Source organism: Hipposideros armiger, unplaced genomic scaffold (assembly GCF_001890085.2).
Source record: "Hipposideros armiger isolate ML-2016 unplaced genomic scaffold, ASM189008v1 scaffold_578, whole genome shotgun sequence".
Taxonomy (NCBI): Eukaryota; Metazoa; Chordata; class Mammalia; order Chiroptera; family Hipposideridae; genus Hipposideros; species Hipposideros armiger.
This window is the reverse complement of record NW_017731928.1, coordinates 926702-950289: the sequence shown is the minus strand read 5'-3', so window position 1 is coordinate 950289 and position 23588 is coordinate 926702. Positions and strand designations below refer to the sequence as shown.

Below are 23588 nucleotides of genomic sequence, written 5' to 3'. Positions count from 1 at the left end.
AATGTGGCATGGAAAACATCCTCCAAGTCAGACTTGACAGTAGGGAAGCTGCAAATGCAGGTAGTGGACTATGGCTTTTACTTGTGTGTTTCAGAAGCACGGGAGAGCCAGGTTTCACTGAGTGCAATCCTGCTAGAAAGCACGGGTGTGGGACTAAGTTAATGATTACCGTTAAGAAATACTGTTCGTGGGGGGCACTTTGAGAGTGGATAAAGGATTGCTCAGGGCACCCAGGATGAGGTTGTATGCCTAATAAATGTTAAGTGAATTCAGTTCAAATAGGCGTCTTTTGAGAAGAAATGAGATCGTCTTTATCACTGGGTGGTAAATGTATGTTTTCAAGCTCTGTTTGCTATAACTTGAATTAGAATAATACTTTGGGACTTGCAAAACATCCACCAATTCCTGAACTCGTCTCTCAGGAAAAACAACCATCCCTTTGGTTTTGACAAGGCTTTCCAACACTCGGCTTCCTTTCTTTGGATCTTTCTGTCATAGGTGGATGGCCTCATAGAAACAGTGACTGATAAGTCCATGAAGTTACTGGCCCAGAGACACTCTGAGCTTCAGCAGTGTGAGTTTCTAGGGGACGAAATTCTTCAGTCTTCCAAGCAGTTCCAGAGGATTTTCAAGAGAACCATGAGGAAGTATAAACTGAAAAATGTGTGTTTTCCATGTACCTGCTGCTGCCTCTGATATTGCTACTGATTGCATAAAAGTTATCTTCATAGGGATTCTTATCTTTTGGTACATAATCCTGAATAAATCTCTCTAGTGAATTAACCAGTGGGGGAAGAGGCATTTTTTTAGAGTATTCTGCCCAACAGTCCTTTAAAAATGCTTTTTCAAACACTGACTTTTGATTCTGTGTCAATATAAGCAAATTTTTGCTTCATAAATCTTACAAATAATGGAAAATAGAAACATTTATTAAGGCATAGCCATTCTGCAAATAAATTTCTCCCATGATTTGCCAGATGAAGTTAGAGGAAGCATTTAAAGGTATTATTACACTTTTAATATGACTACTACTGAACTAATTTTAAACTTTCATTTTTAAAGACAAGAATTCTTATTAAAATTACAAAAATGTAACATTTTTAAGGTATGATTCATGCAGTGTCAGATTTTCGAACTAAAATAAATGAATAAGGATGGAACCTAACAAGTATTAAAAATGTGATTCAATACTTAAGAAAATTACAAGTGATTCAGCCTTAGCTTAATTGTTAAAAAGATCATGAAATTCTTTATGCAAGGCCATCTTCACAGACTATTTATCTCAGACTAGTCTTCACTCTACCAATACATTTTTTTTCCATTGAAAATGACTCCTAAAGAATAAAACAGTAGAGAAAAAAAATATATGAACCAAACAGTTAACAACCATGCTGCTCACGTATTAAGGTGAGAGATCTAGAAAGTAGTGCATATGAATTTACTTTTCATCTTGTTATTACCTCTAACACCAGGGATGCTTAATATGGAAACTGCCCCACAATGAGCATACACCACAAACATGTTGCACATTATTTTATAAGTTCATAGCCTTCCTGAAGCTATTCATGTACTCCATTTTTAAAAGTGATAACAATTTCCAGAAGTTGACTCATTTTCTCATGCACATTCTAGAAATACCACCTTCTCACAATCTTCAACTTATTTTGTAAGCAAATCAATATTAACAGTTAAAACTACCTAGAATGTTAATGAAAACATATCTGGCTTGAAAACATTTTATTAAAAAATTTTGGATGTTGCTTTTAAGTTTAAGAATAAAAAAGCTATTTCAAAAAAAACCCCAATTGGAGTCATTTTGTGTGAAGAAATATGAATGAACTGTACATTAATATCTAAAAGCAAAGTAGTTCACTGTCAAAACTTTAAATATCTCAAGAGCACACAAATTCCAAACGCACTAAGATCCTGCTGCTACTTCATCTTGGGAATGCTGAGCGATTAGCTTGTCTGTGGCTTAGGATCTGCTTCCATGCTTATTTCCTGAGCTTCTTCTACTTCAGAGAGCTTTTCATCATCTGCAATCGAGAAAGAAACATAAAACCTTAGTCAAACCTGCTTAAATTATATGTTTAATGAATACATGAAAATAGTTTTATCTTTTATTAGCCAAATATGTCTAAAACAAACATGGCAAAATGATAGCCGATGATTGCAATTGGCCCACACAAGTGATTGGTTTTAAAAGTTCCATTTTGGTTGTTGTTTGTTAGTTGAATCAAAATGTAAAATTTATGTGATAGATTTCACTAAAAAAAAAAAAAATCTAGGTCTTAGGCTTTCCTTGAAAACAATTCGATCAGGTAAGACAGAAATTTCGGAAGGGCTGTAGTCAATAGGAAGGCAAGTCTCAAGTTCCCCCAAAGCACCCGCCACTCACTGAGTGTGCAAACGTGCTTATGCACTAATTGGTTCATGCACTCATCATGGCCTGCCTGGGTCCTGAATTATCTTATAGAATAAACTATGGTAAACCAAGAAACATTCCAAATCTATCATCCTTGAGTTTCTCAAAATATAAACTACTGAGTATGTGTTTAAATCATGTGTTACTACACATTGAGACTTTTACGCATATATTCAGAAAGCTGAGCAACATGAGTACCTTCTGATGTCATCCAGCTACGCTGCTGTTCTAAAACTGAAGGGGTACTCTGGAAGATGTATCTTTTAGAAGGTATGCCCCTGGATCATTTAAAAATCTTCATAAATATTCATTATGAAGCTATTGCTACTTACTTTCCAGTGTTTGCTGAAGTTCGTGGATGGTACTAAGAAGAACGTGAAACTGTTTCCGTCTCAATTCTAGCTGTGTTAACAAGAAAAATATTAATACACATTGATCTATAAACATATGTATCATGATAGCTAACACATATATATGCAATACCTTATCTTCAACACTTTCTTTAATATGTGAAAGGTGCTCTAATTCTTTTCCCAGAGCCTCCAGTTCCCTGAAAAAAATAAAACACTGTTATATTTTGCTAATTGGGAGAACAAAATTCACAATTAATACCTAACATTTTAGTTACTAAGTAGTATTTTAAAGATTAAAAAAGGATAAGGAATTATAACTCCATTATGCTGAGAGTTTTAAAGCAAAGATGTTTTCTTCTTAACTTCTAAATATGTAGTTATTTTCAATAAACAAATTTTTAGATAATTTTTAAAGTATAGGAAAACATAGATAATAGACTATCAAACCCCAAGAATTGATACATTTTGACATTTTGTCATACTCATTTCAAGGTTTGATTTTTTTTTGGTAAAAGAAATAAGACACTGCAGATTAATTTGAAATACACTTTGAACCTTACCCCCAGTCCTCCATCATGGGCCTTTTTTCTTCCTTTACTTCCCACTCAGGCAATTACTATACCACTCCAATCCTTTTTTTAATGTATATATTTGTATCTTTAAATAATATAGTGTTAGTATATAATATTTGGAGGGACTGTAACTTTTATAAATGGTTATTATTCTATATATATTTCATTTATCATTATGTCTTCTGTTTTCTTCTATGATTATGTTTTTGAGATGTGTTTAAAAAGTATATATCTACTTTATTCTTTTTACCTGCTATTTAGTATTCTACCATATGTGTATACCATATTCTATTTATTCATTTTCATATTGATGCATATTATATGCATTTATTAGAACTATAGACAGTAAGGCAGGAGGAATAAAAAAAATCTAATCAATAGTATTAAAATATGTAATATTGATGATCTGATCGTTCTTTTTAGAACGCATGTATTCTTGTAGAAATGAAATACATAGGCCAGTATGTAAACATTTGTGTAGAAAGATTAGTTACTTTCAAGTAAAGCTCTAAACTTACTTTAGTGTCTCATGCCTGTCTGGATGATGCTGGATCACTTTTGCCAAAGCATCATATTCTGAAAGATATAAAAATGTCTATAAATTAAGGTTTTTTTGAACTTGGATATCAAAACAAAATGTATACTATCACAAGTCTCCCATAATCACTTTCATAGTACATAAAGAAATTAAAACATTGATGGATGAAAAGCGTATTGCCAGTTTCACTTGCTTCAGATACAAATGTAATGATACATGATTTCAAAAGTGTCCCAGAAAGGACTTTAGCTCCCCCTCTGTTTTCCATGTACCTGTTCATGGGCAGAATAGAAGGGACCAGCATAAGCGTAAGTGCTCTTCAGTCATCATTAATTATCAAGTGGGCTGATTCTGAAGAGGATCCTATTCATAATTGCCCAGCAAACAAAAGGTCAGCAAGGTAAATATACCATTAATTTCAGATCATAGACAACAGCAAATTACACTTCTCACTCCTTGTGAAGGTAAAGATTTCAGAAACTTAGAAATGATTTAAAATTCAGCCTTGTTTCTGTTCCACTGAGACCTCCAAGATAAGTCATGTATCTCCTGTTAACCTTTCTAATGAAATGATAAATAACAAAATTCATTTAAAAGCCTCATTAGTCAATAAAAACACTGTAAAACATTTTAAATGATTTTAGAATTCATATTAATTATTAAATAAGTTGGTATGTCTTGCTATAAATTGGTCACTGAAACTTGACCACATGCATTTTAGACCGAATTAAAAAAACAACTTTTAAAATAAGGAATCAAACGTCATCTGAATTAGCTCACTAAAGAGTAAAGTTCATTGTTTTGGAAATCAGCATATTAATTCAATAAAAGTGTGATTTTTAATAACATTTTTTTGGATTACAAAATAGTACATGCTTAGTGTTAAAAAAAAGAATTATTTAAGCCATAGAAACCTACAACCCTAAAATAACCATATATATTTTCTATTTCCTTCTAGTTTTTCATATATGTCACAATTATGATTACACATTATTTATTTTTCTTTCAGTTTACATTATAGGAGGAGCAATGCTTCTGCCATAAAAAATTATTTTGAAGTGGGCTGGCCGAGTGGCTCATTTGGTTAAGAGTTGGCTTGGGGGCCCGAGCTCTGAGCAGCAGGGCTGCTGGTTCGGTTCTCATGTGGGCCAGGGACGCTGCACCCTCTACAGCTAAGATGGTGAACAACACCTCGACCTGGAGCTGGGCTGCCGTGAGTGGCCAGCAACAGTGTAGACTGCAGCCCCTGCTACAGTGGGCTGCCATAGGCTGCAGTGAGCTACCATGAGTGGCCGACAGCCAGCGTGAGCGGCCATCCAATGGCTGGCAAGCGACTGCCAGGAGGAGCGCAATGATAATACCAACATGGGCCAGTGAAGCAACGTCCTCCATAACTAGACTGAAGAACAAAAGGACAGCAACTTGTCTGTTCCCCTTCCTCGATTCCCCAACGCTGTTACCCTCCCCTAATTTCCCAATTAAAAAATCTTTAAAAATAAAAATTATTTTGAAATAGTTTTTATGGACTGCAATAAGGACGCATCCTAATTTTAAAACAAAAGAGATCAAAACAAAACTAAACTTTAACCTTCCTGTTATTGTTTAAGCAGCTTGTAAATATTTGTTTGCTTTGTACTTAATAAAAACTCAATAGGCTTAAATTATTTTCTTTTTTCTTTCTGAAAGTAGCTACATTAAACAAGCAAACAACAAACAAAGCCCTAAATCTAGTGTAGTTGTGTAAATTGCTTTTGTTGATTAACCATAACATTATTTAGGCAAAGGAGGCTGAAGATAGTACAACAACAAATACTTAAGAAATACTTAGGTCATCAATACAATCCAGGAAATAAACATTTTTTTTCAGCATAGTCTTCCTTCTCTGATATTTTAAAGAATAATATAGTTTTAAAGAATTAAGTTTGACTACTAATTCTTTCTTATAATTCAGGTTGATTCTAGCCAGAGATTTTACCTCACAACATTAAAAACAGCATGAAAATACTAGTCAGTAATAAAGTATCTGCGTACTAAATCCCACAAAACCCTTACCTTGGCGATTTTTTCGTATTCGTTTTGCTTGAAGAATTTGCTTTTTGCACTCAGCAATTTTTTCATGTGCTCCAGCAATGCTACATTCTATATAAATAGGTTTTTTAACAGTTATAACAACATATATAATAATCTCCATTCATTTTCAATTTTAAAAGGTGTTCTTAAGTTGCATTGCTAATAAAATAGATGCTGGCATTTTAAAAATAGCTATAACTTAAAGTACTGTATCATATTAGAATACATTTTTATAACCAACATTTACTGTATTCTTTCTATTAATATTATTATTGTTATTATTTTACCACTAACCAAAGAAAACTGTTAGTCAGCATTGTTTCCTTTATACCACAAAAATTAAAATCACAGATAGAGAAACATTATTTTAAATTTCTTTACCTATTTCTTTGTATATCTTTTCATAATTTTCCATTTCTCTGAGGTTCATATCATATACCAGCAGTGTTTTGCCCATTGAAAATTCACATTGGGACAGTGTACTCAGCATACGTTGGTACTGGCTGTATCTAATGAAAAAGAAACAGATTAAAGATTTTTGTAGATTGCCAAAGTTGAACTGTTTATAGCGCAGGAAAAGGTTTGCTAATTACATTATATCAAGTTCTGAGAGAATCCTTTGCTTTATTTAAAATTATTTAGAATATCTGTCCCTTATGTTTTCTGTTTCCAAATGTAGTGTACTTGAATTTATAAACAGCTTTAGTTACAAAAGCAAAGATGGGACTGTTATTCTTATCAATATAAGCTTAATTCAAACAGCTATTTGTCTGAATTTTGTTTTAAATACTTTTTTAAATGTTTTGATCAGTTTTTTTTCTATCTAAACAATTCTGTTCTCCCAATTTTTTTACTCTATACAATTATTTATCACCAAGAAAGCTAATTCAAATGAGGAAATTTTTTCTAAGTTAAAAATTATTAAATATATATAAAACTTTGCAGGAACTTATTAGTTTATTTAAAAAGAACACTTTATTTAGGTATTTTGTCTTACTAAACATTTATCTGCTAAAAGTGACCAAATTAATAAGCCTAAATTTAATCTTTCTTCTTACCACTATGTCTTCTGCACATTTTAATAAACATAAAGCAGGCCCCTCAAGAGAAGCCAGAAAAATCTACTCTTGATTAACCAAGAGTTGACTCCACTGGCCAGTTAAGGTGGGTTAAAATTTGCAATATTAACAGGACTGTGTATAGTCTAAAATCTCATCAGGACATTGGTATGGCAACAACAGTGAAATGAAATACCCCTCTTCCTGGGATCCAGAGTTGCACCATTTAATGAAACTTTTCACTAGCAGATTAATTCTCCGATCATCTCCAGCACCATCTCCATCAATTAGGAGACGCTTCCGTATAACTTCATCTGGAGGAAAGAAGAGCAATGAATTAAAAAGACCATTTGGCTCTTGTTAACGTTCAGGAACAAATAACCAGCATCACTACTCATTCACTCATCCAAAAGAAAATTATTGAAATGTGTCTTAATGCTGCTGAACTGTACACTTAAATATTGTTAGTGGTCAATTTTATGTTATGCAGGTTTTACTACTATATATCCCGGGGTGCCAAAAAAATGTATACACATTTTAAGAGATGTCATCTATGCTCAAGCAGTAGTCTGCCGTAATCAGAAGTGTCTGGACGCTGATGGTAACCACCGTGAGCACCTCTTGTAATTGCAGAAGTCAGACGTGACTTGTATTCACTTTCGTTATTGGTATATATTGAGTGTTACAATGAATACAGTTTTTTCCTTTCTTAAAATGTGTACACATTTTTTGGGGGGGCACCCTCAGTATACACACATATATAAAGTTATTGAGTGTCTATTTATGTCAGTCACTATTCTCGAGGCTGTGGTTATAGCAGTGCAAGGCTCTGCCCTCACAGATCTGGGATTCTACTGCTGGGTTGTTGAGCAGAAATAATTTTCAGGTACCACCAAGAAAATAATCCAATAATTCTTGGAGAACTTGTTTTGGAAAAACCTGTTCAGACAGAAGGAAGACTGAAGTTTTCATGTCTCTGACAAATGTGAGGTACTGGTAAAAGGAAAAGAGAGAAAAGATTTAAAAGATGCAGTGACAGACAAGGAAAACAGAACAAAAGATGGGTCAGAGACAAAGAAATGGATTTGTTTTTAAAAATGTATAATGTAGTTATTATATCTGTAATGTCCTTTCCCCATGAGGACTTTTTTTTTTTCTAACAAGTCTCTCTCACTTCTGCTCCAAGGAAAAGAAAAAGAGGAATAGGAGTGCAGATGGTGATGAGTAAGAAGTGGGACACCAAACTGCTGGCCAGGCAGCCGTGAGCTAGTGTTCTTCCTGGATCATAACACAACAGAGGCAGTTCGAAACCACAATAAAATGTCATTTTCACTTACTGGACTGGCAAAGATCAAAAGACCTGATAAAAGTGCTGGCAAGGATGCAGACAAACTGAACTCACACTCACAGATGGAACGTAAGCCAGTCCACTACGTTGGGCAACTGGGCAATAACAAACACTGTTTAAAATGCACATACCTTTGACCTTGTAATTCCAATTCTAGGAATTCATACTATAGATACATGTGCACTCATACACAAAAATAAATGTAAAAGGATGTGCTTAGTGCTTGCTTCGGCAGCACATATACTAAAAAAAGGATGTGCTTAACAGTCCTGTTTATAGTAGAAAGATTGCAAACCTAAACATTCACGAGAAAGAGACTGGTTAAATTATGAAACATATAATATTATGCAGCCAAAAGAATAGTGTATCTATAGCGATGCCACAAAATCTCCTTAGATATGTTTAGTAAAATGAAAACAAAACAGGTGCAGAGAAGCAGTTTGCTGCCATTTGTGTAGCAAAGGGGGAGGCTTTGTGTGTATATGTGTGCACACGTCACATGTGTTGTTTGTGTATTTAGAGAATATCTTTGGAAGGACACACAAGAAACTGGTAATAGTGGCTGTTTCCGGTGAGAGGAATGACAGGGGATGAGAACAGACTTAATTTTCTAAGTGGCTTTGCAGAATTGTTTCTTTGATTTTTACTGTGTGCATGCATTTATTTTATAATAAGTTTTAAAGTGTAAGTAATTCCTGGAGAGCCTGCATAATGAATCAACAGCAAAATCTTTAAACAATAGTTCCTGTGCGTAGGCAGAAGTATTTTTGAGCGCAGGTGCAGCGGAGATGAACTTTGGGAGGAAGATGGCTCCAAATCTATTGTGTGACATCATCAGATAAACATTTTAGAATTGGATTTTGCTCTCAGTCATGGCTTTGACAGGCTGCTCGAAGTACAGATTCAACAGGTGTTTCAATTTTACCCTTTAAAATACAAATAAATGTTTTCAGTTTTTAACCACCAACATGTTATTTGAGGAGACTGAGACAAACATAGTCCCCGAAGAGATTAAAATGCAGAAAAAGAATTGATTTTTAAAACTACAAACATGTTTTAACTTTGTTAAAATAAAAGTAAACATCCAATTAGCGAACAGTTTGGTATTTAACTGATACTATTAAATTCATTTTCTGGTTTTCTCTCTACTCTTTCAAACCCCCAAGAAACCCCTACTTCCTTCCAATTGCCTGAGCATCCTATCGAGGACCAGGGATTGCGGATTAAACGCACTCAGGGAACAGGGAATGAGGTACAGGGAAACTGGGAAGTGAGTACCCTGACTGACGGGGAAGCTACACCAGAACAGGTTTTTCAAGAGATTTTAAAAAAAATTTTGATGACTAACAAAAAAATGTTTCAAACAGATTTTGTAATTCCTCCACCTGCATACCTAAGATCTGTGTACCTGTATCTGTGCACGTAATATCTCAATTACAAAAGCTTTTGAAAAATGTTTAAAACACTGTACAGGCCAAATAAACTTGGCCAAGGGTTCATGAGGGCCTATCTGTCTTGTTCACTGTTTCCTCCCCAGCCTCTCACGCTGTGTCTTTACACTTCTGATGCTCAATAAATATTTTCAAATTGGATTTGTGGTGCCTGCGTGGGATCTGTCCTCCAAAGATAGCTTTGTATCAGTAAAACACTACCAAGAACTAGCAGGCAACTCTCTTATTTTCAGGTCCACATAAGAGATTTCTCTTCTTGAATAAAGACATGAATATCTGATCAATCAGCAGGCGTGCCCATAGGTACTAGAGTAAGTTCTGAGGATGTGAAATAAAGACCGGAGTTCTTTCACGCTAGTTGGAGAAATAACACACAGAGGAGGCTGCGGTTGTTAAATGAGTCACGCAGACATACACAATAGTGGGGATAAGGAGGACAGCTCCCCTTGGCTTGGTGGGGCGGGGGTCAGGGGAAGTGGAATATAAGGTGCTCTTTTGATATTTAAAAATCATCAATCAGTTGGTTAGAGCACAGTGCTCATAACACCAAGGTTGCCGGTTCGATCTCCGCACTGAGCTGCACCCTCTACAACTAGATTGAAACAACTACTTGACTTGGAGCTGATGGGTCCTGGAAAAACACACTGTTCCCCAATAAATAAATAAAAAATCTAAAAAGCATCTAATCAAAATTTCAAATAACATATACCCTTTGAACCAACAATCCAAGATATATTTGCACAGATACAATATAAGTCCATCAACAGGGGACTAGCTAAGTAAATTTTGGTACAGGAATGTGATGAAATACTGTGAAGCTATAAAAAAAAGCAAAGGAGGAGGAAATAAACATTTAAGTTCTGAAACAGAGAAGTTACTTAAGATAACCTAAAAGAGTAAGATGAAGAACAGTGTGTTTGGCATGTTTTCTTTCATATAAAAATGAGGGGGAAGAAGGATATATATGTTCAGGCCGGCCGAGTGGTTAAGAGCTGGCTTGGGATGCCAGAGGGCCCCAGTTCGGATCCCACATATGAGGGCCAGTGACACTGCCCTCCACAGCTAAGATGCTGAACAACAGCTCAACCTGGAGCTGGGCTGCTGCGAGTCGCCCGCGACAGCATAGGCTGCAGCCCCTGTGGCAGTGGGTTGCCAGGGCTATCGTGTGTAGCCAGCAGCCAGCGTGAGCGGCCAGCAGCCGCAGTGAGCGGCTGTCCAGAAGCCGGTGACTGATCTGCCTCACCCGGGAAGAGCGCAATGATGGTGCCAACTTGGGCCAGTGAAGCAACGTCCTCCACAACTAGACTGAAGAACAATATGACAGCAACTTGTCTGTTCCCCTTCCCTGATTCCCCAGCACTGTTCCCATCCCCCAATTCCCCAATAAAAATCTTAAAAAAAAAAAAAAGAATATATATGCTCATGTGCATATATATTGACATACAAAAAACTAATAAAAGGGGTTACCAAGAGGGACAGTATATGGGGTATAGATCGGGAACCAGGCTGGAAGTTGGGGAAACATATTTTTATACTATTTGATTTTTGAATCATATGAGTACTCAAAATCTGTTAGCTGTCATTGGAAAAAGAAAGCTACAATGTGGTGATAGGATCACAGGTTTGAATATGTCCAAGCGCAACAAACTGTACACATTAAATATGGTATGTGCAGGCCTTCGTATATCAATGACACCTCAAAGATGCTGTTAAAAAAGAAAAAAGATAGCAAGCTAAAGTCCTTTCCCTGTCCTCCGCTCCAAGGAGGGAGAAGGCGGAGGGCTATAGCAGACTTGGGAATGAAAGGCTGCACCTGTACATGAGTGCTGGAACACTAGCGGGGCTGGGTGGTGAAGACGGAGATGGGGGCCCAGGCACAGAGGCAGCCTGTGGTCAGAGGGTGGGAGTCAGCACTAGGAAATGCCATGCTAGTAGGCTTGGGCCTGGCTGGGAGGCAACTGGGAATTTCTAAAGCTTCACAGGCAGGACCTTCCAGCAGGATTAAGCTTAGGGCAGAGTACAAAAGTACTGCACTGGGAAAAAGCCAAAGGCAGGGAGCTAACTGGGAGGCTACCACAGCATATGCAGTTAGGGGCTAAAACGGCATGAATTAAAGTAGAGATCAGAATCACAGGTCCTGGAAGGCAGGTTAGGGCTGGGCAGAGAACTGGTCAGGAGAAGGCAGGGGCCAGCGCTAACCCCGGGGAGCGTGAGTGGTTCCGGTAGGGCAGATTCCCTGTCAAGGCGGCCACGGCCCTTTCTGGCTTCAGCCCTAGCCCTGTTTCTTCTAAGAGCATTTCTTCACAGCCAGACTCCTGGGCCAGATGTCAGAAACTGGGGCCAACGTCCACATTAGTCCACAGTGTTTACTGGGTGTGTGTGACCAATATTTAACTTCATCTCTAAAATGAGAATGAAACTATCCACTTTGCAGGACTGCTTGAAACTATGAAAATAAAAGTACACAAAGGAGCACAATGCCTGTTTATAGCAGGAAAGCAGAAAGTTATCCCTATCTTTATGTTAAATGTAACCCATAACTTGTATCATCCCACAATGTTAAAAAGTAAATGTTGAAGATATATCTATAGAGATATCTATATACTGATGTAGATATATATTATGTGTTTATGCATACAAAGTTTTGTCCAGTTATGATTTCTTACAAATTTGTTTCTATCTCAAGCTTCATATTGCAAGGTCACAGTATTTCAACTTAAACTTCATAGACAGTTGAGGCCTAAGAAATTCTCGGGATGAGAATTACTGAAATGCCATATATAAAGTACAGAACACGGCTCTCACAGCAACAAAATAAAACAAAGGGGTGAGTTGCCAGTTTGAAAACAGCCTGTGTTCTGTTTATTTACTTATTTATTAAATTTTTTTACTGCAGCACTTTATTTTCCTCACAATGATGTGTTGCTGGGGCCTAATGTTCTCACATGACTGTAGACAACCCAAACTTGTTGTCATCTCTTCAAGAATTGAGCATTGAGTACCAAAGCCTTACATAAATTAAAAGGATGAATAAATTTACAGGTGTAAGTGCAAACTGTTTTCCGACTCAAAAAATGATGATTAGGGCCGGCCGAGTGGCGAGTTGGTTAAGAGCTGGCTTGGGACGCCAGCTCTGAGAAGCAGGACCCCGGTTTGGATCCCACATGAGGGCCAGTGATGCTGCGCCCTCTGCAGCTAAGATGGTGAAAGATGGCTCAACCTGGAGCTGGGCTGTGAGTCGCCGGCGACGGCGTAGGCTGCAGCCCCTGCTGCAGTGGGCTGCCATTAGCTACCATGTGTGGCTGGCAGCGTGAGCGGCCAGCAGCCAGTGTGAGCTGCCAAGAGCCGCCGTGAGCAGCCGTCTAGAAGCCGGCGACTGATTTGCTTCACCTGGGAAGAGCACAATGATGATACCAACATGGGCCAGTGAAGCGACGTCATCCACAACTAGACTGGAGAACATAACAACAGCAACTTGTCTGTTCCCCTTCCCTGATTCCCCAGCGCTGTTCCCTTCTCCCAATTCCCCAGTAAAAATCTTTTAAAAAAAAATGATGATTTGATGCCAGGACATAGGTGGCAATGTGTTAACCGAGGAGTCTTTCATTCTTGTCCAGAGGAATGCCAACCTCTCCTTTCGTACAGCAGCAGCCTGTGTGCTTCTCAAATCTAAAGGTGGCCTGCTACTAATGGTTCCTAACGCACAACATGAGAATTATTGTTTTTAATGGTATTTCATCAATTACCTTTAGATTGAACACACATAAACCATATGCTGTTTACTATATATTATACAATGACTTCATAAATTATTATCATGCTTGAAGCTCTCTATAAGCAATGTGAATGCTAATATTAATCATTCTGGCAGGCCTTGGTCCACTCTGTAAAAAACAGTCTGGAGGCTTAGAGACTACTTTATTGATCTTTGAACATCATTCCTTAGTTGTCATAATTACTTTCTGTACTGACTAGGAGGATCAATGCCATCTGGAAAAAGTTTTTAAACCAAAATACTTAACATCTGCCCTGAGGATGGTTTTCCACTTGACTTTAGACGTACAGGAAGATTTCCTACTGCATTCAGTTATATGTTGTACTATAATTATACCTACAAATGCCTACCATTCAAAATCACTTTAAAATCCCTTATGACATCTGTATGCTGATAAGCAAATATTTACTCCCAAATTGAGATGCATTTTAGACTCCTTCCTGTCTTATCTGCCAACCTATACCTACAATAAATATAAAATTAAGACACTAAATAAGGGGCCGGCCGAGTGGCTCAGTTGGTTAAGAGCTCGCTCAGGAGTTTGAGCTCTGAGCAACAGCGGTTCGAGTCCAGCCCGAGCTGAGCAGCCGCTGAGCTGCCAACAGGTAGCAGGATGGCTCAGCTTAAAAAAAAAAAAAAAGACACTAAATAAGCCTCAAAAAGTCTTTTCAAGGGGTTAGATTCTAATATGCCATTTTCCATAAGCAGAGAGGCAGGAAGAAATGACTCCTTGACAGTCACTAGACCAGCTCTCCATTTCCAAGCCTCTGGTCAGGTGACAAAGTCATTTTAACTGTTCTCACTTTAGCATGGAAAGGACAATCGCTCATAAACCCAGACTAACATTCCTTTCCAAACCCCTAATTGTTATACCCCACAGTAGCTATTAAAACTTTGCTTATGGAGGCCAGCTGAGTGGCTCAGTTGGTGAAGAGTTGGCCTGAGTGCGCGAGCTGTGAGCAGCAGGGCCACTGGTTCGGTTCCCACATGGGCCAGTGACACTGCACCTACTACAGTTAAGACTGTGAACAACAGCTCGACCTGGAGCTGGGCTGCCGTGAGTGGCTGGCGATGGCGTAGGCTGCAGCCCCTGCTGCAGTGGGCTGCCGTGAGCTACCATAAGTGGCCGGCAGCCAGCGTGAGCAGCCAGCAGCCGCCAAGAGCCACCATGAGCCGCCGTAAGCAGCCATCCAATGGCCAGCAACCGACTGCCTCACCCGGGAAGAGCGCAATGATCACAATACCAACTTGGGCCAGCGAGGTGACGTCCTCCACAACTAGACTGAAGAACAAAAGGATAGCAACTTGTCTGTTCCCCTTCTCCAATCCCCCAATAAAAATCTTGAAAAACAAAACAAAAAACAAAAAAACTTTGATTACAAAACAACTTTTTAGAACATCTAGGAGCAAATATTCAAAAAAAGAAAGAGAAATCCAATTTGGAAGCTCATGGTGGGCTAACTTCCAAAACACCTCTTTAGGGACAAGTCAAGGCTTGACCACCAGAGGCAAGAGACTCAGTGCTTTGTAACCTCCTCCTAGGTCCCAGCTACCCTCAAATGTCATTCCCGACACTGAAAACCCTCACAGCACTGCAACCTTACCTGCTTCTAGGAAGCAGCAATCCTGGGATCTACCACTGAAGATTAGCATTTCCTCTCTACAGGCAGTTTAGCAAGAATTCTGTAGGCACACACACACACACCCCACTGGCTTTTTCCTGGTTCTCCTAAGCCCCCTGAATCCAAACTGAACACCACAGGAAGGGATAACAATTTGAGACAGGATTACAGTGAAAAACACCTGGCACTAGGGCAATGTAGTGATATGAATCAAAATTAAAAACATATGCCCTTTGACCTGTCTCCTAAAATTTATTCCCACAACTGTGCAAAAACATCTATACAAATATCTCCATTGTCACTATTTGTAAGAGTAAAAAACTGAAAGGAGCTAAATATTTAATAGATTAGTGTTAAAAAAATAATAGAATCCTACACTGATATAAAAGAATGAGGTAGGGAGAGCTCCAAGCTATATCATTAATTATAGAAGTATAATGCAGAAGTGTGTAAACATTTGTGTAAAATTTTAAAGTATATTTATACACACACACACACACACACACACAGGCATGCTAAAAGATATGCTTGCAATATGCTAAGTACTGTTCTAAGTGCTCTTCGCATATAAACATTTATTCTGAATAATAGCCCTATAAAGTAGGTTATGATTACCCTATTTTCCAGAGGAAGGTAGAAAAATATTTTTACTTGCCCCAAATTAAATGTCACAGGAAGGAGTAGAGCTGGGACTCAAACTCAGGAGTCTGGCACCAGTGGTGCTCTTTACGTTTTATGGGCATTTAAAAATCATTCTGGAAGGGCACAAAAACAACAAAGTTTATAGTCATTACCTTTGGGGAGAAGGATTAGTAATGGAAGGAGATTAGGGGAAGGTGTTCACTCATCACTTGGTGCATTTCTTCTTGAATTTTCTGACATGTATTACTTTAAAAAAATATGAACAGTGGTTATCTAGGTAGTGAACTTATTGGTCATTTTGAGGTCTGGTTTTTTTTTTCACTTTTTCTGTATTAAAAAGTCTCTTTGGTAAATCTATGATGTGTTAACAACAAGAAGAAACCTGGCTTGATCTGAGCTATTAGCAAGAGGAGAGAATGAGGTCATGTAAAAACAATGTGTGTGCAGGTTCCTCTTAGATTTATCATTAGATCGCCACTGCTTAAGAGTTGTTAAACTGAATTAGGTATATTGCATTGCGTTAGATTCCTTGTGGTAAAATAACACCTAGCCTCTCCTTTCAAGAAGCTTAAAATCATTAAAACAACTTTTAAGGCCAACACTATTAAGAAGACACAAAAAAGGTAGGTGGAAAGAACAATAAGTAAGATAATTTGATTCCTTCATGTAAGTAGTGATCTCTCATGAGACACATAGGACAAGTCTAAATAAATTGTTTATGTCAAAGTGAATTACTTAAACAAAAATTAAATTAAAAAAAAAGCAAAAATATTGTGTTGAGGTCCTTTGCTTTTCTCTAATTTATTTAAATATTTAGAGTAAGGTGCTAATAAAGTCAAGGTTGAAATTCCAATCTCGCTTGAAAAACCATTTATTTTGGCTAAAGAAACATTTAACAGTTGAACTGCAGCAGTAACCCCTGTGCTGGGGCCATAGGAGAGAACAAAGTGGACAAATTCATTAGCACTAGTGAAAAAAAGAACACAAAAAACAAAAACCCTGTGCCCACACGTGTCTAATTAGGCGATTGAAACAGCAGTAAGAGTAGCAGCAGACACTTATATGGTGTTTCAACACTCCTATTTGATGACCATACATCTTATTTGTTTCCTTTCCCTATGAAAAGTGTCCTGGTTTGAACAATAAAATGGTCACTCAACTTGAAAGTGCTTTACATACATTACCACACTTCATCCCTGAAACAACCCTATAGTGTGTATTATTATCTTCCTTTACAGACAAGAGGTTTCACCTCTGCAGTCATAGGAAAACATACACAATTACATTATTAGAAAGTCATAGCACAGGTTCATTATACTGTCACATTGTTCATAGGCATATTTCAAACCATTATTTCAAATTTTAACAAGCATATTTCCATACATTACACATTGTACTTTAAAAAACCTGTCAAAACCAACAAGCTCTATTAAATGGGATGTACAGCCACGTCCCGCTGCTCCCCTTTCATCTCCCATCTGTTGCTCTGGCATATCAATACATCTACCTAATGTTCTCTGTACTGCAAAAAGGGCTTCTGAAATGATTTCTAGCAGGGTACTAACACTGTTTAACACATACAAAATACAAACTGTGAACATAGTTTAAATTAACAGTGACAACATCTAAACTGCTTTTCAGTTAGCCTAAGTGCTGGGGTGGCAACAGGGGAGGAGAGAGAATGGCTTTGCCAATAACTGGCTATGTGACGGTAAGTCACTAATGTCCCAAGACCTCCACCTTTCCATCTATAAAATGATTCTGCTGGTCATGATATCTACTGTTCAGTGTCTCCTTCCTTCTGAGGTGGGGCAGTTCCTCCAAGTAACCAGTGTCCTTGGGCTGGGAGCAGGAAATAGGCAGATTCTCCTCCAGGAGATCCAGTTCAATTGGATGTGCAGACCCACATGTAGTAAATATTACATGAGGGCACAGCACCTGGCCATGCACTTCAGATTCAGACTCCTAAGAGAACGTCCGCCCTCTTCTATGCTCCAGACAGGTGTACTGGTACTCCTCCAAGAATCTTCAGGAGGATGACTGACATATCAAAGCTACCCAGTTCTCAAAATCTTCTCCACTGCCATCACCCTAATCCAAGCCCCCCTCGTCTCACACTTGGAATACTTTTCCTTGGCCTCCCTGCTTCCTTTCTTGCCATCCTAGAATCCATTCTCTACCCAGCAACCCAGAAGGTTCTAAAAGATATATCAGACCACTAACTCTTCCACTTAAAATCTCCTCCAATCATTTTTACGTACCCACAGAAAACAATGCAATCTCCTTCCCACAGCTTGCAAGCGCAAGGCTCTCTGTGAGCTCCTTCCAGTTTATTTTTTCTGACCTCCTTTTGTACCACACCTCTCCTGGCCTACCTGGATCCAGCCCAGTGAAGAGCTTGCTTCCATCTCAGGCCTTTGCACTAGTTGGTGTCTCTACCTGGAATACTTTCCCAGGGTCTTCACACAGTTGACCCCTGCAGATCTCACTTTAAATGTCACTTTTCAGAATGGTCATACCTGATCACCCTATTTTAACCTAGTTGTTGGCAGTCCTTCCTTATTACTCTCTCTCATACATTATCTACTTCATTCTCAGAACTCAATAATTAACTTCAGAAATTAATCATGTTCTTTCTCAGAAGTTATCTTATTTACTGATTGATCACAAGCAGGAGTCAGGCCTTCCTCTGCAGTTTATTGTTGTAACCAGCACCTGGCATGGTGCCTAAAAGGTATGGTATTTGTGGGCCTATCACATATATCACTCTCTTCTGCTTGATTTTTACCAAAAGCTCAGTTGAGGAAAACTATGTTTATAGAGAATTGCCTGAAGAAGTTGTAGTTTGTCCTTTCCTCTATGGTCTAGATCAGCAGTTCTCAACCTGTGGGTTGTGACCCCTTTGGGGGTCAAACGACCCTTTCACAGTGGTCGCCTAAGACCATCGGAAAACAAAAAGATATTTACATTATGATTCATAACAGTAGCAAAATTACAGTTACAGAGTAGCAACGAAAATAAATTTATGGTTGAGGGTCACCACAACATGAGGAACTGTATTAAGGGGTCGCGGCATTAGGAAGGTTGAGAACCGCTGGTCTAGATATTCTTAAAGCAAACAAATCTCACTCTGAATTAAGGCAGACCACCAGAGCTATTCACCTAAACATCGTCTATTGGCTCTAGAATACTTTCTAAATTGTGATTTGGCCTTCTTGACCTAGTAAGTGATGTGCTAAGAAACAGCCCAATGATCCTCAGTGCCGAAAAGAAGTTAAGGCTATGACACTGGCTTTTCTTTATAAGGGCCCCAAAGATAAGCTTTTTCTGTTTAAGTCAGAAAAATCTTCTTGTCCTGGGAGTCTAATGTTGCCTTCTCTTATAAATACTAGGTCACAGAATGGACTAGCTCCTGCCTCTTGGTTTGGGCTGCAGCTTTCTTAAGAAATGTACTGGACTTTACCCCTAGCGTTTTGAGGATCACCCCCACTTCTAACTTCCTCTTGTGTTTCCTAGTCTCCATGTTCTTTGTGCCCTGTTTCCTCATTCATTTATTTTATGTTTATTTATTATGGTGACTGCCTTAAATATTTTCTAGATAAGCCAGATAAGTCAACTGAATATTAAAGGCAATAGAAGCAATATGCATAAAATAACATAGTTAATGGGTGAAAGATCAACTGGTTCTACAAAAGAGAAAAGGGGAATAGACGAGGTAGGTCTTGAAGAATAAATGGGCTGTCACCAGGCAGAGAAATGCAATCTGTGCAGATTAAAGACAGGAAGAAGGAATGGGGTAAAGACAGTCTATACAGTAAATGGTGCTGGAAAAACTTAACAGATACATGCAAAAAAATGAAACTAGACCACCTCACACCATATACAAGAATAAACTCAAAATGGATTAGACTTAAATGTAAGACCCAAAACCATAAAACTCCTAGTAGAAAACATAGGCAGTAAACTCTCTGACATTGCTTTTAGTAATATATCTTTTTTCTGATATATCTCCTTGGGCAAGGGAAACAAAAGAAAAAACTACACAAATGGCGCTACATCAAACAACAAAGGAACCATCAACAAAACAAAAAGATAACCTACTGACTGGAAGAAGATATTCACCAATGGTACACCCGATAATGAATTAATATTTAAAATTTATAAAGAACTCATACAATTCAACATCAAAAAACCAAACAATCCAACTAAAAAATGGGCAGAGGACCTGAACAGACATTTCTCCAAAGAAGACATACAGCTGACCAATAGACATATGAAAAGATGTTCAATGTCATCAATCATCAGAGAGATGCAAATTACAACCACAATGATACCACCTCACTCCTGTCAGAATGGCTATCATCAATAAGTCAACAAACAACAAGTGTTGGCGAGGCTGTTAAGTAAAGGGAACCCTGTGCACTGTTGGTGGGATTGCAAATTGGTGAAGCCACTATGTAAAATTGTATGGAGGTTCCTCAAAAAGTTACAAATAGAACTACCTTAGGATCCAGCAATTCCACTTCTGAGTATTTAGCCAAAGAAATCCAAATCACTAATTCGAAAAAATATATGCATCCCTGTGTTCATTGCAGCGTTATTTACAATAGCCAAGATATGGAAGCAACCTAAATGCCTATCAATAGATGACTGGATAAAGACGTGGTACACACACACACACACACACACAAATTGGAATATTACTACTTGGCCACAAAAAAGAATGAAATCTTACCATTTGTAACAATATGTATGGACTTAGAGGGTTTTATGCTAAGTGAAATAAGTTAGATAAAGACAAATACCCTATGATTTCAGCTATACGTGGAATCTAAAAAACAAAATAAATGAACAAGCAAAAGAGAAACAGACTCATAGATACAGAGAACTGGTGGCTGTCAAATGGGAAGGGGTTTGGGGGGCTGTATGAAAAAGATGAAGGGAAGTACAAATTGGTAGTTACAAAACAGTCATGGGGATGTAAAGTAAAGCACAGAGAACATAGTCAATAATATTATAATAGCTATGTATGGTGCCCAGTGGGTACTCGACTTATATCAGGGGGATCATTTTGTAAATTATATAAATATCTAACCACTATGCTGTATACCTCTGAAACTAATATTAAATGTCAACTGTAATTGAAAAGAGAAGAAAAGAAAGAGAAACAAAGAAGAAGGCACAATTCTCATCAAAGGAAAGTGGAAGAGAGGTAAGTAGACCAGCTCTTACATTTAATAGTATTTATTGAACATTATTATGTGTCAGACTTAGTGCAAAGCACTTCACAACTTTTATTGCATTTAATACTCAACACAACCCCATGAGGTCGATTTTATTATTATCCCCATACAAAGAATAAAACCTTGAGAGGTTCAGAGAGGTTAATTAATTTGCCCAAGGTCAAGAGAACTTTCTGGAGATTCCTGTAGCCTCTAAGTGGGGGACACTTGACTGCAGCCAGTAACTTTACTAGAATTCATCATCCCTCTCCACCTCCTGTAGGACAAAACTCTCTCTTTTGAAGTTCTCCACCTCGATAAATAGAGAAGTAGGTCTAACAAGCATACAGTCACTCAAATCAGAAACTCGGGATAACCCTCCATCTTTCCCCTCACATCCACTCAATCATTGAGGTCCCCCATAAATTTCTCTCCCACCTGTCCACTTCTCTGCGTTCCCGCCTCATTAGAACCCCCATTAGCTCTCATTAGAACCACTGTAGTTGCTGAGAGCCCAGGCTCTGCAACTTACTACCTGTGCAACCCTGGGCAAGTTACTTAATATCTCTGTGCCCCAATTTCATCTGTAAAGTGGGGATAATAATTAGAACACCGTTTGACACAAGATAAACACTACATAAAGTTAGAAACGGGGGACTTACAACTCGTAAGTCCCCTCGCCATTCTTCACGTAGTGGCGTGCAATTGTTGTTTTAATGCATTGCACTCAGAAATCTCTGGTTCACAACTTTCTAAATTCTAGTCAATATTTGTCATTTTTTAGTTCTTCCAAGACTGGGGCCTTTGCAGACGTCATTCCAGTCCAACTACATCTATTTGTGCTTCAAAAATGGGATTAAGAGTAACTTTTTTCAGGGATGCTTTCAGATCTCCAAGAATGATTAGCCATCTTGTTACATGCTTCTACAGTTCTCAACCTCAGACTTCTCCTGTGGAGACATTTGCCATGCTTAAAACGCATTATCCAATGTGTCTTTCCCACCAGACTATCCTCAGAGGACCAAAAGGTCTCCCCTGTTGGTTCTGGGCTGTAATCCCAAAGCTTAGCCCAGGTGGATAAATATCTACTGAATAAATCAAACGGGAATGAAGCAAAGTTAAAATTTCCCATGATGTTCCTGGACTGTTAAGAACCTCCCACATCATCATTCCTTATACCGCTTCCACAAATGTGGGCCTTTTGCTCTTCTTCCCAGTGCCTAGCCCCTTAATGTGGAGGCCCTTTTTAACCCCCCGTTTTTCCTAAGTGGCTTCTCCATAGGCATCTATGGTTACTAGTCACTCTCTCTTCAAATAGACCCAGCGGCCCAGCATCTCCCCTTCCCAGATGTCACAGGACTTCCTTCCTCCCTCGCTGACGCCTTCTCAGGTTCTACCCCCCAGGTGCCCATTATGCCTGCTCGCCTTCCCCAGGGCATCGCCCTATTTTATTTCTGCCCAGTCCACAGACCACCCGCCGGGCCCCACCTCCCAGCGGTCCACCTTCCGAAGCTGCCCTCACACCTTCCCACAAACCCAGACTCTGCCCCTGCCCCCGCCCCCAATTCCAGCCGGCAAAGCACTCTCCCCAAGACACACACACACCCCCCCTTCTATTGCCTCCCTCTACCCTAGGCGGCCCCATCCGTCCACTTGCTCCTTACCCCACCGTGCGTCCTCAGATACCCGGTCCACAGCTTCTTTTAGGCACCGTCCTCAGCTCCCTCTCCCCACCAACAGGGCTAGTTCCGGCCTCACACGATCCACCCCAATGCGTGGGGCCCTTCCCCACGGGCCCAGAGGACTCCTCCAGGGGCCGGTCACCTGTGCGCGACACCCCTGGGACACGTGTCCTTGAGCTTCTCTCCTTCCCGGCTTGGCCCGAAGGCCTCGCCCCATCCGTGGAGTTCGCGCTCCCTCCCGGCCCTCCACGGGTCCTGCGGACCCCCGGATCCCGGGCCTCCACCTCGTCCTCCCCTTCGCGCGCCCCTCGGACCCCCCACCCCCACCACGGGCTCCCTCGCCACATCCTCCGACAGCCCGGACCCCTTCCGGTACCACCCGCCCACGCAGCGCTTCCAGCCTTCCCGGGCCCGCGCGCGTGCTCCCGGCCCCCCGACCATCCTCCCAGCCCAACCTCCCCGAGCCCCGCGTGGCCTCGGGAGAGCGGCCCGGGAGTGAGAGGGGCTCCGCGGGGGCCGACGGGCTGCGGAGAGAGGCCGGAGGGCTCGGGGGAAGCGGCCGGGAAAGCCCCGGGCTCCTGGGAGGGGTCTGATCGGGGAGGCCCAGGGACTCCCGGAAGCGGCCGCGGAGGCTGGGGGTCACGGGGGGAGGCCGAGGGGCTCCGGGGAGCGGGCCGGGTGGCGGCGGGCGGCCTCACCGTCAGTCACGGCTCCCATGGCGTGCGCGGCGGCGGCGGCGGCGCAAGCTGAGGCGGCGGTTGGCGGCGGCGGAGGTCAAATTCCCACAATGCAGCCGGGTAAACAGCCATGGAGGAGGAGGCGGCGGCGCC

At 39.8% G+C, this 23588-nt stretch overlaps 1 protein-coding gene across 2 annotated transcripts; it reads right to left on the bottom strand.

Annotated features, from left to right (window-relative positions):
• Positions 1 to 908: 908 nt before the first annotated feature.
• Positions 909 to 23588, bottom strand: THOC7 (THO complex subunit 7). Of its 2 annotated transcripts, none has more exons than XM_019624102.1 (8): positions 23457 to 23588; positions 7213 to 7330; positions 6340 to 6467; positions 5941 to 6027; positions 3869 to 3926; positions 2909 to 2975; positions 2758 to 2827; positions 909 to 2036 (listed from the first exon to the last, which is right to left on the bottom strand). In XM_019624102.1, exons 1-8 carry the CDS (start codon positions 23473 to 23475, stop codon positions 1960 to 1962), a joined length of 624 nt encoding a protein of 207 aa, XP_019479647.1. In that variant the 5' UTR covers positions 23476 to 23588; the 3' UTR covers positions 909 to 1959. The 2 variants fall into 2 exon arrangements, with proteins under 2 accessions (XP_019479647.1, XP_019479648.1); XM_019624103.1 differs by lacking the exon at positions 23457 to 23588 and adding an exon at positions 22741 to 23447.

What these genes read in the sequence shown, in the direction of transcription:
- THOC7 (XM_019624102.1), bottom strand. An exon ending in AAAGATATACAAAGAAATAG is followed by an intron (nt 6,028 to 6,339) that starts GTAAAGAAATTT and finishes CTATTTATATAG; the next exon opens with AATGTAGCATTGCTGGAGCA. An exon ending in AAGAAAGTGTTGAAGATAAG is followed by an intron (nt 2,828 to 2,908) that starts GTATTGCATATA and finishes TTGTTAACACAG; the next exon opens with CTAGAATTGAGACGGAAACA.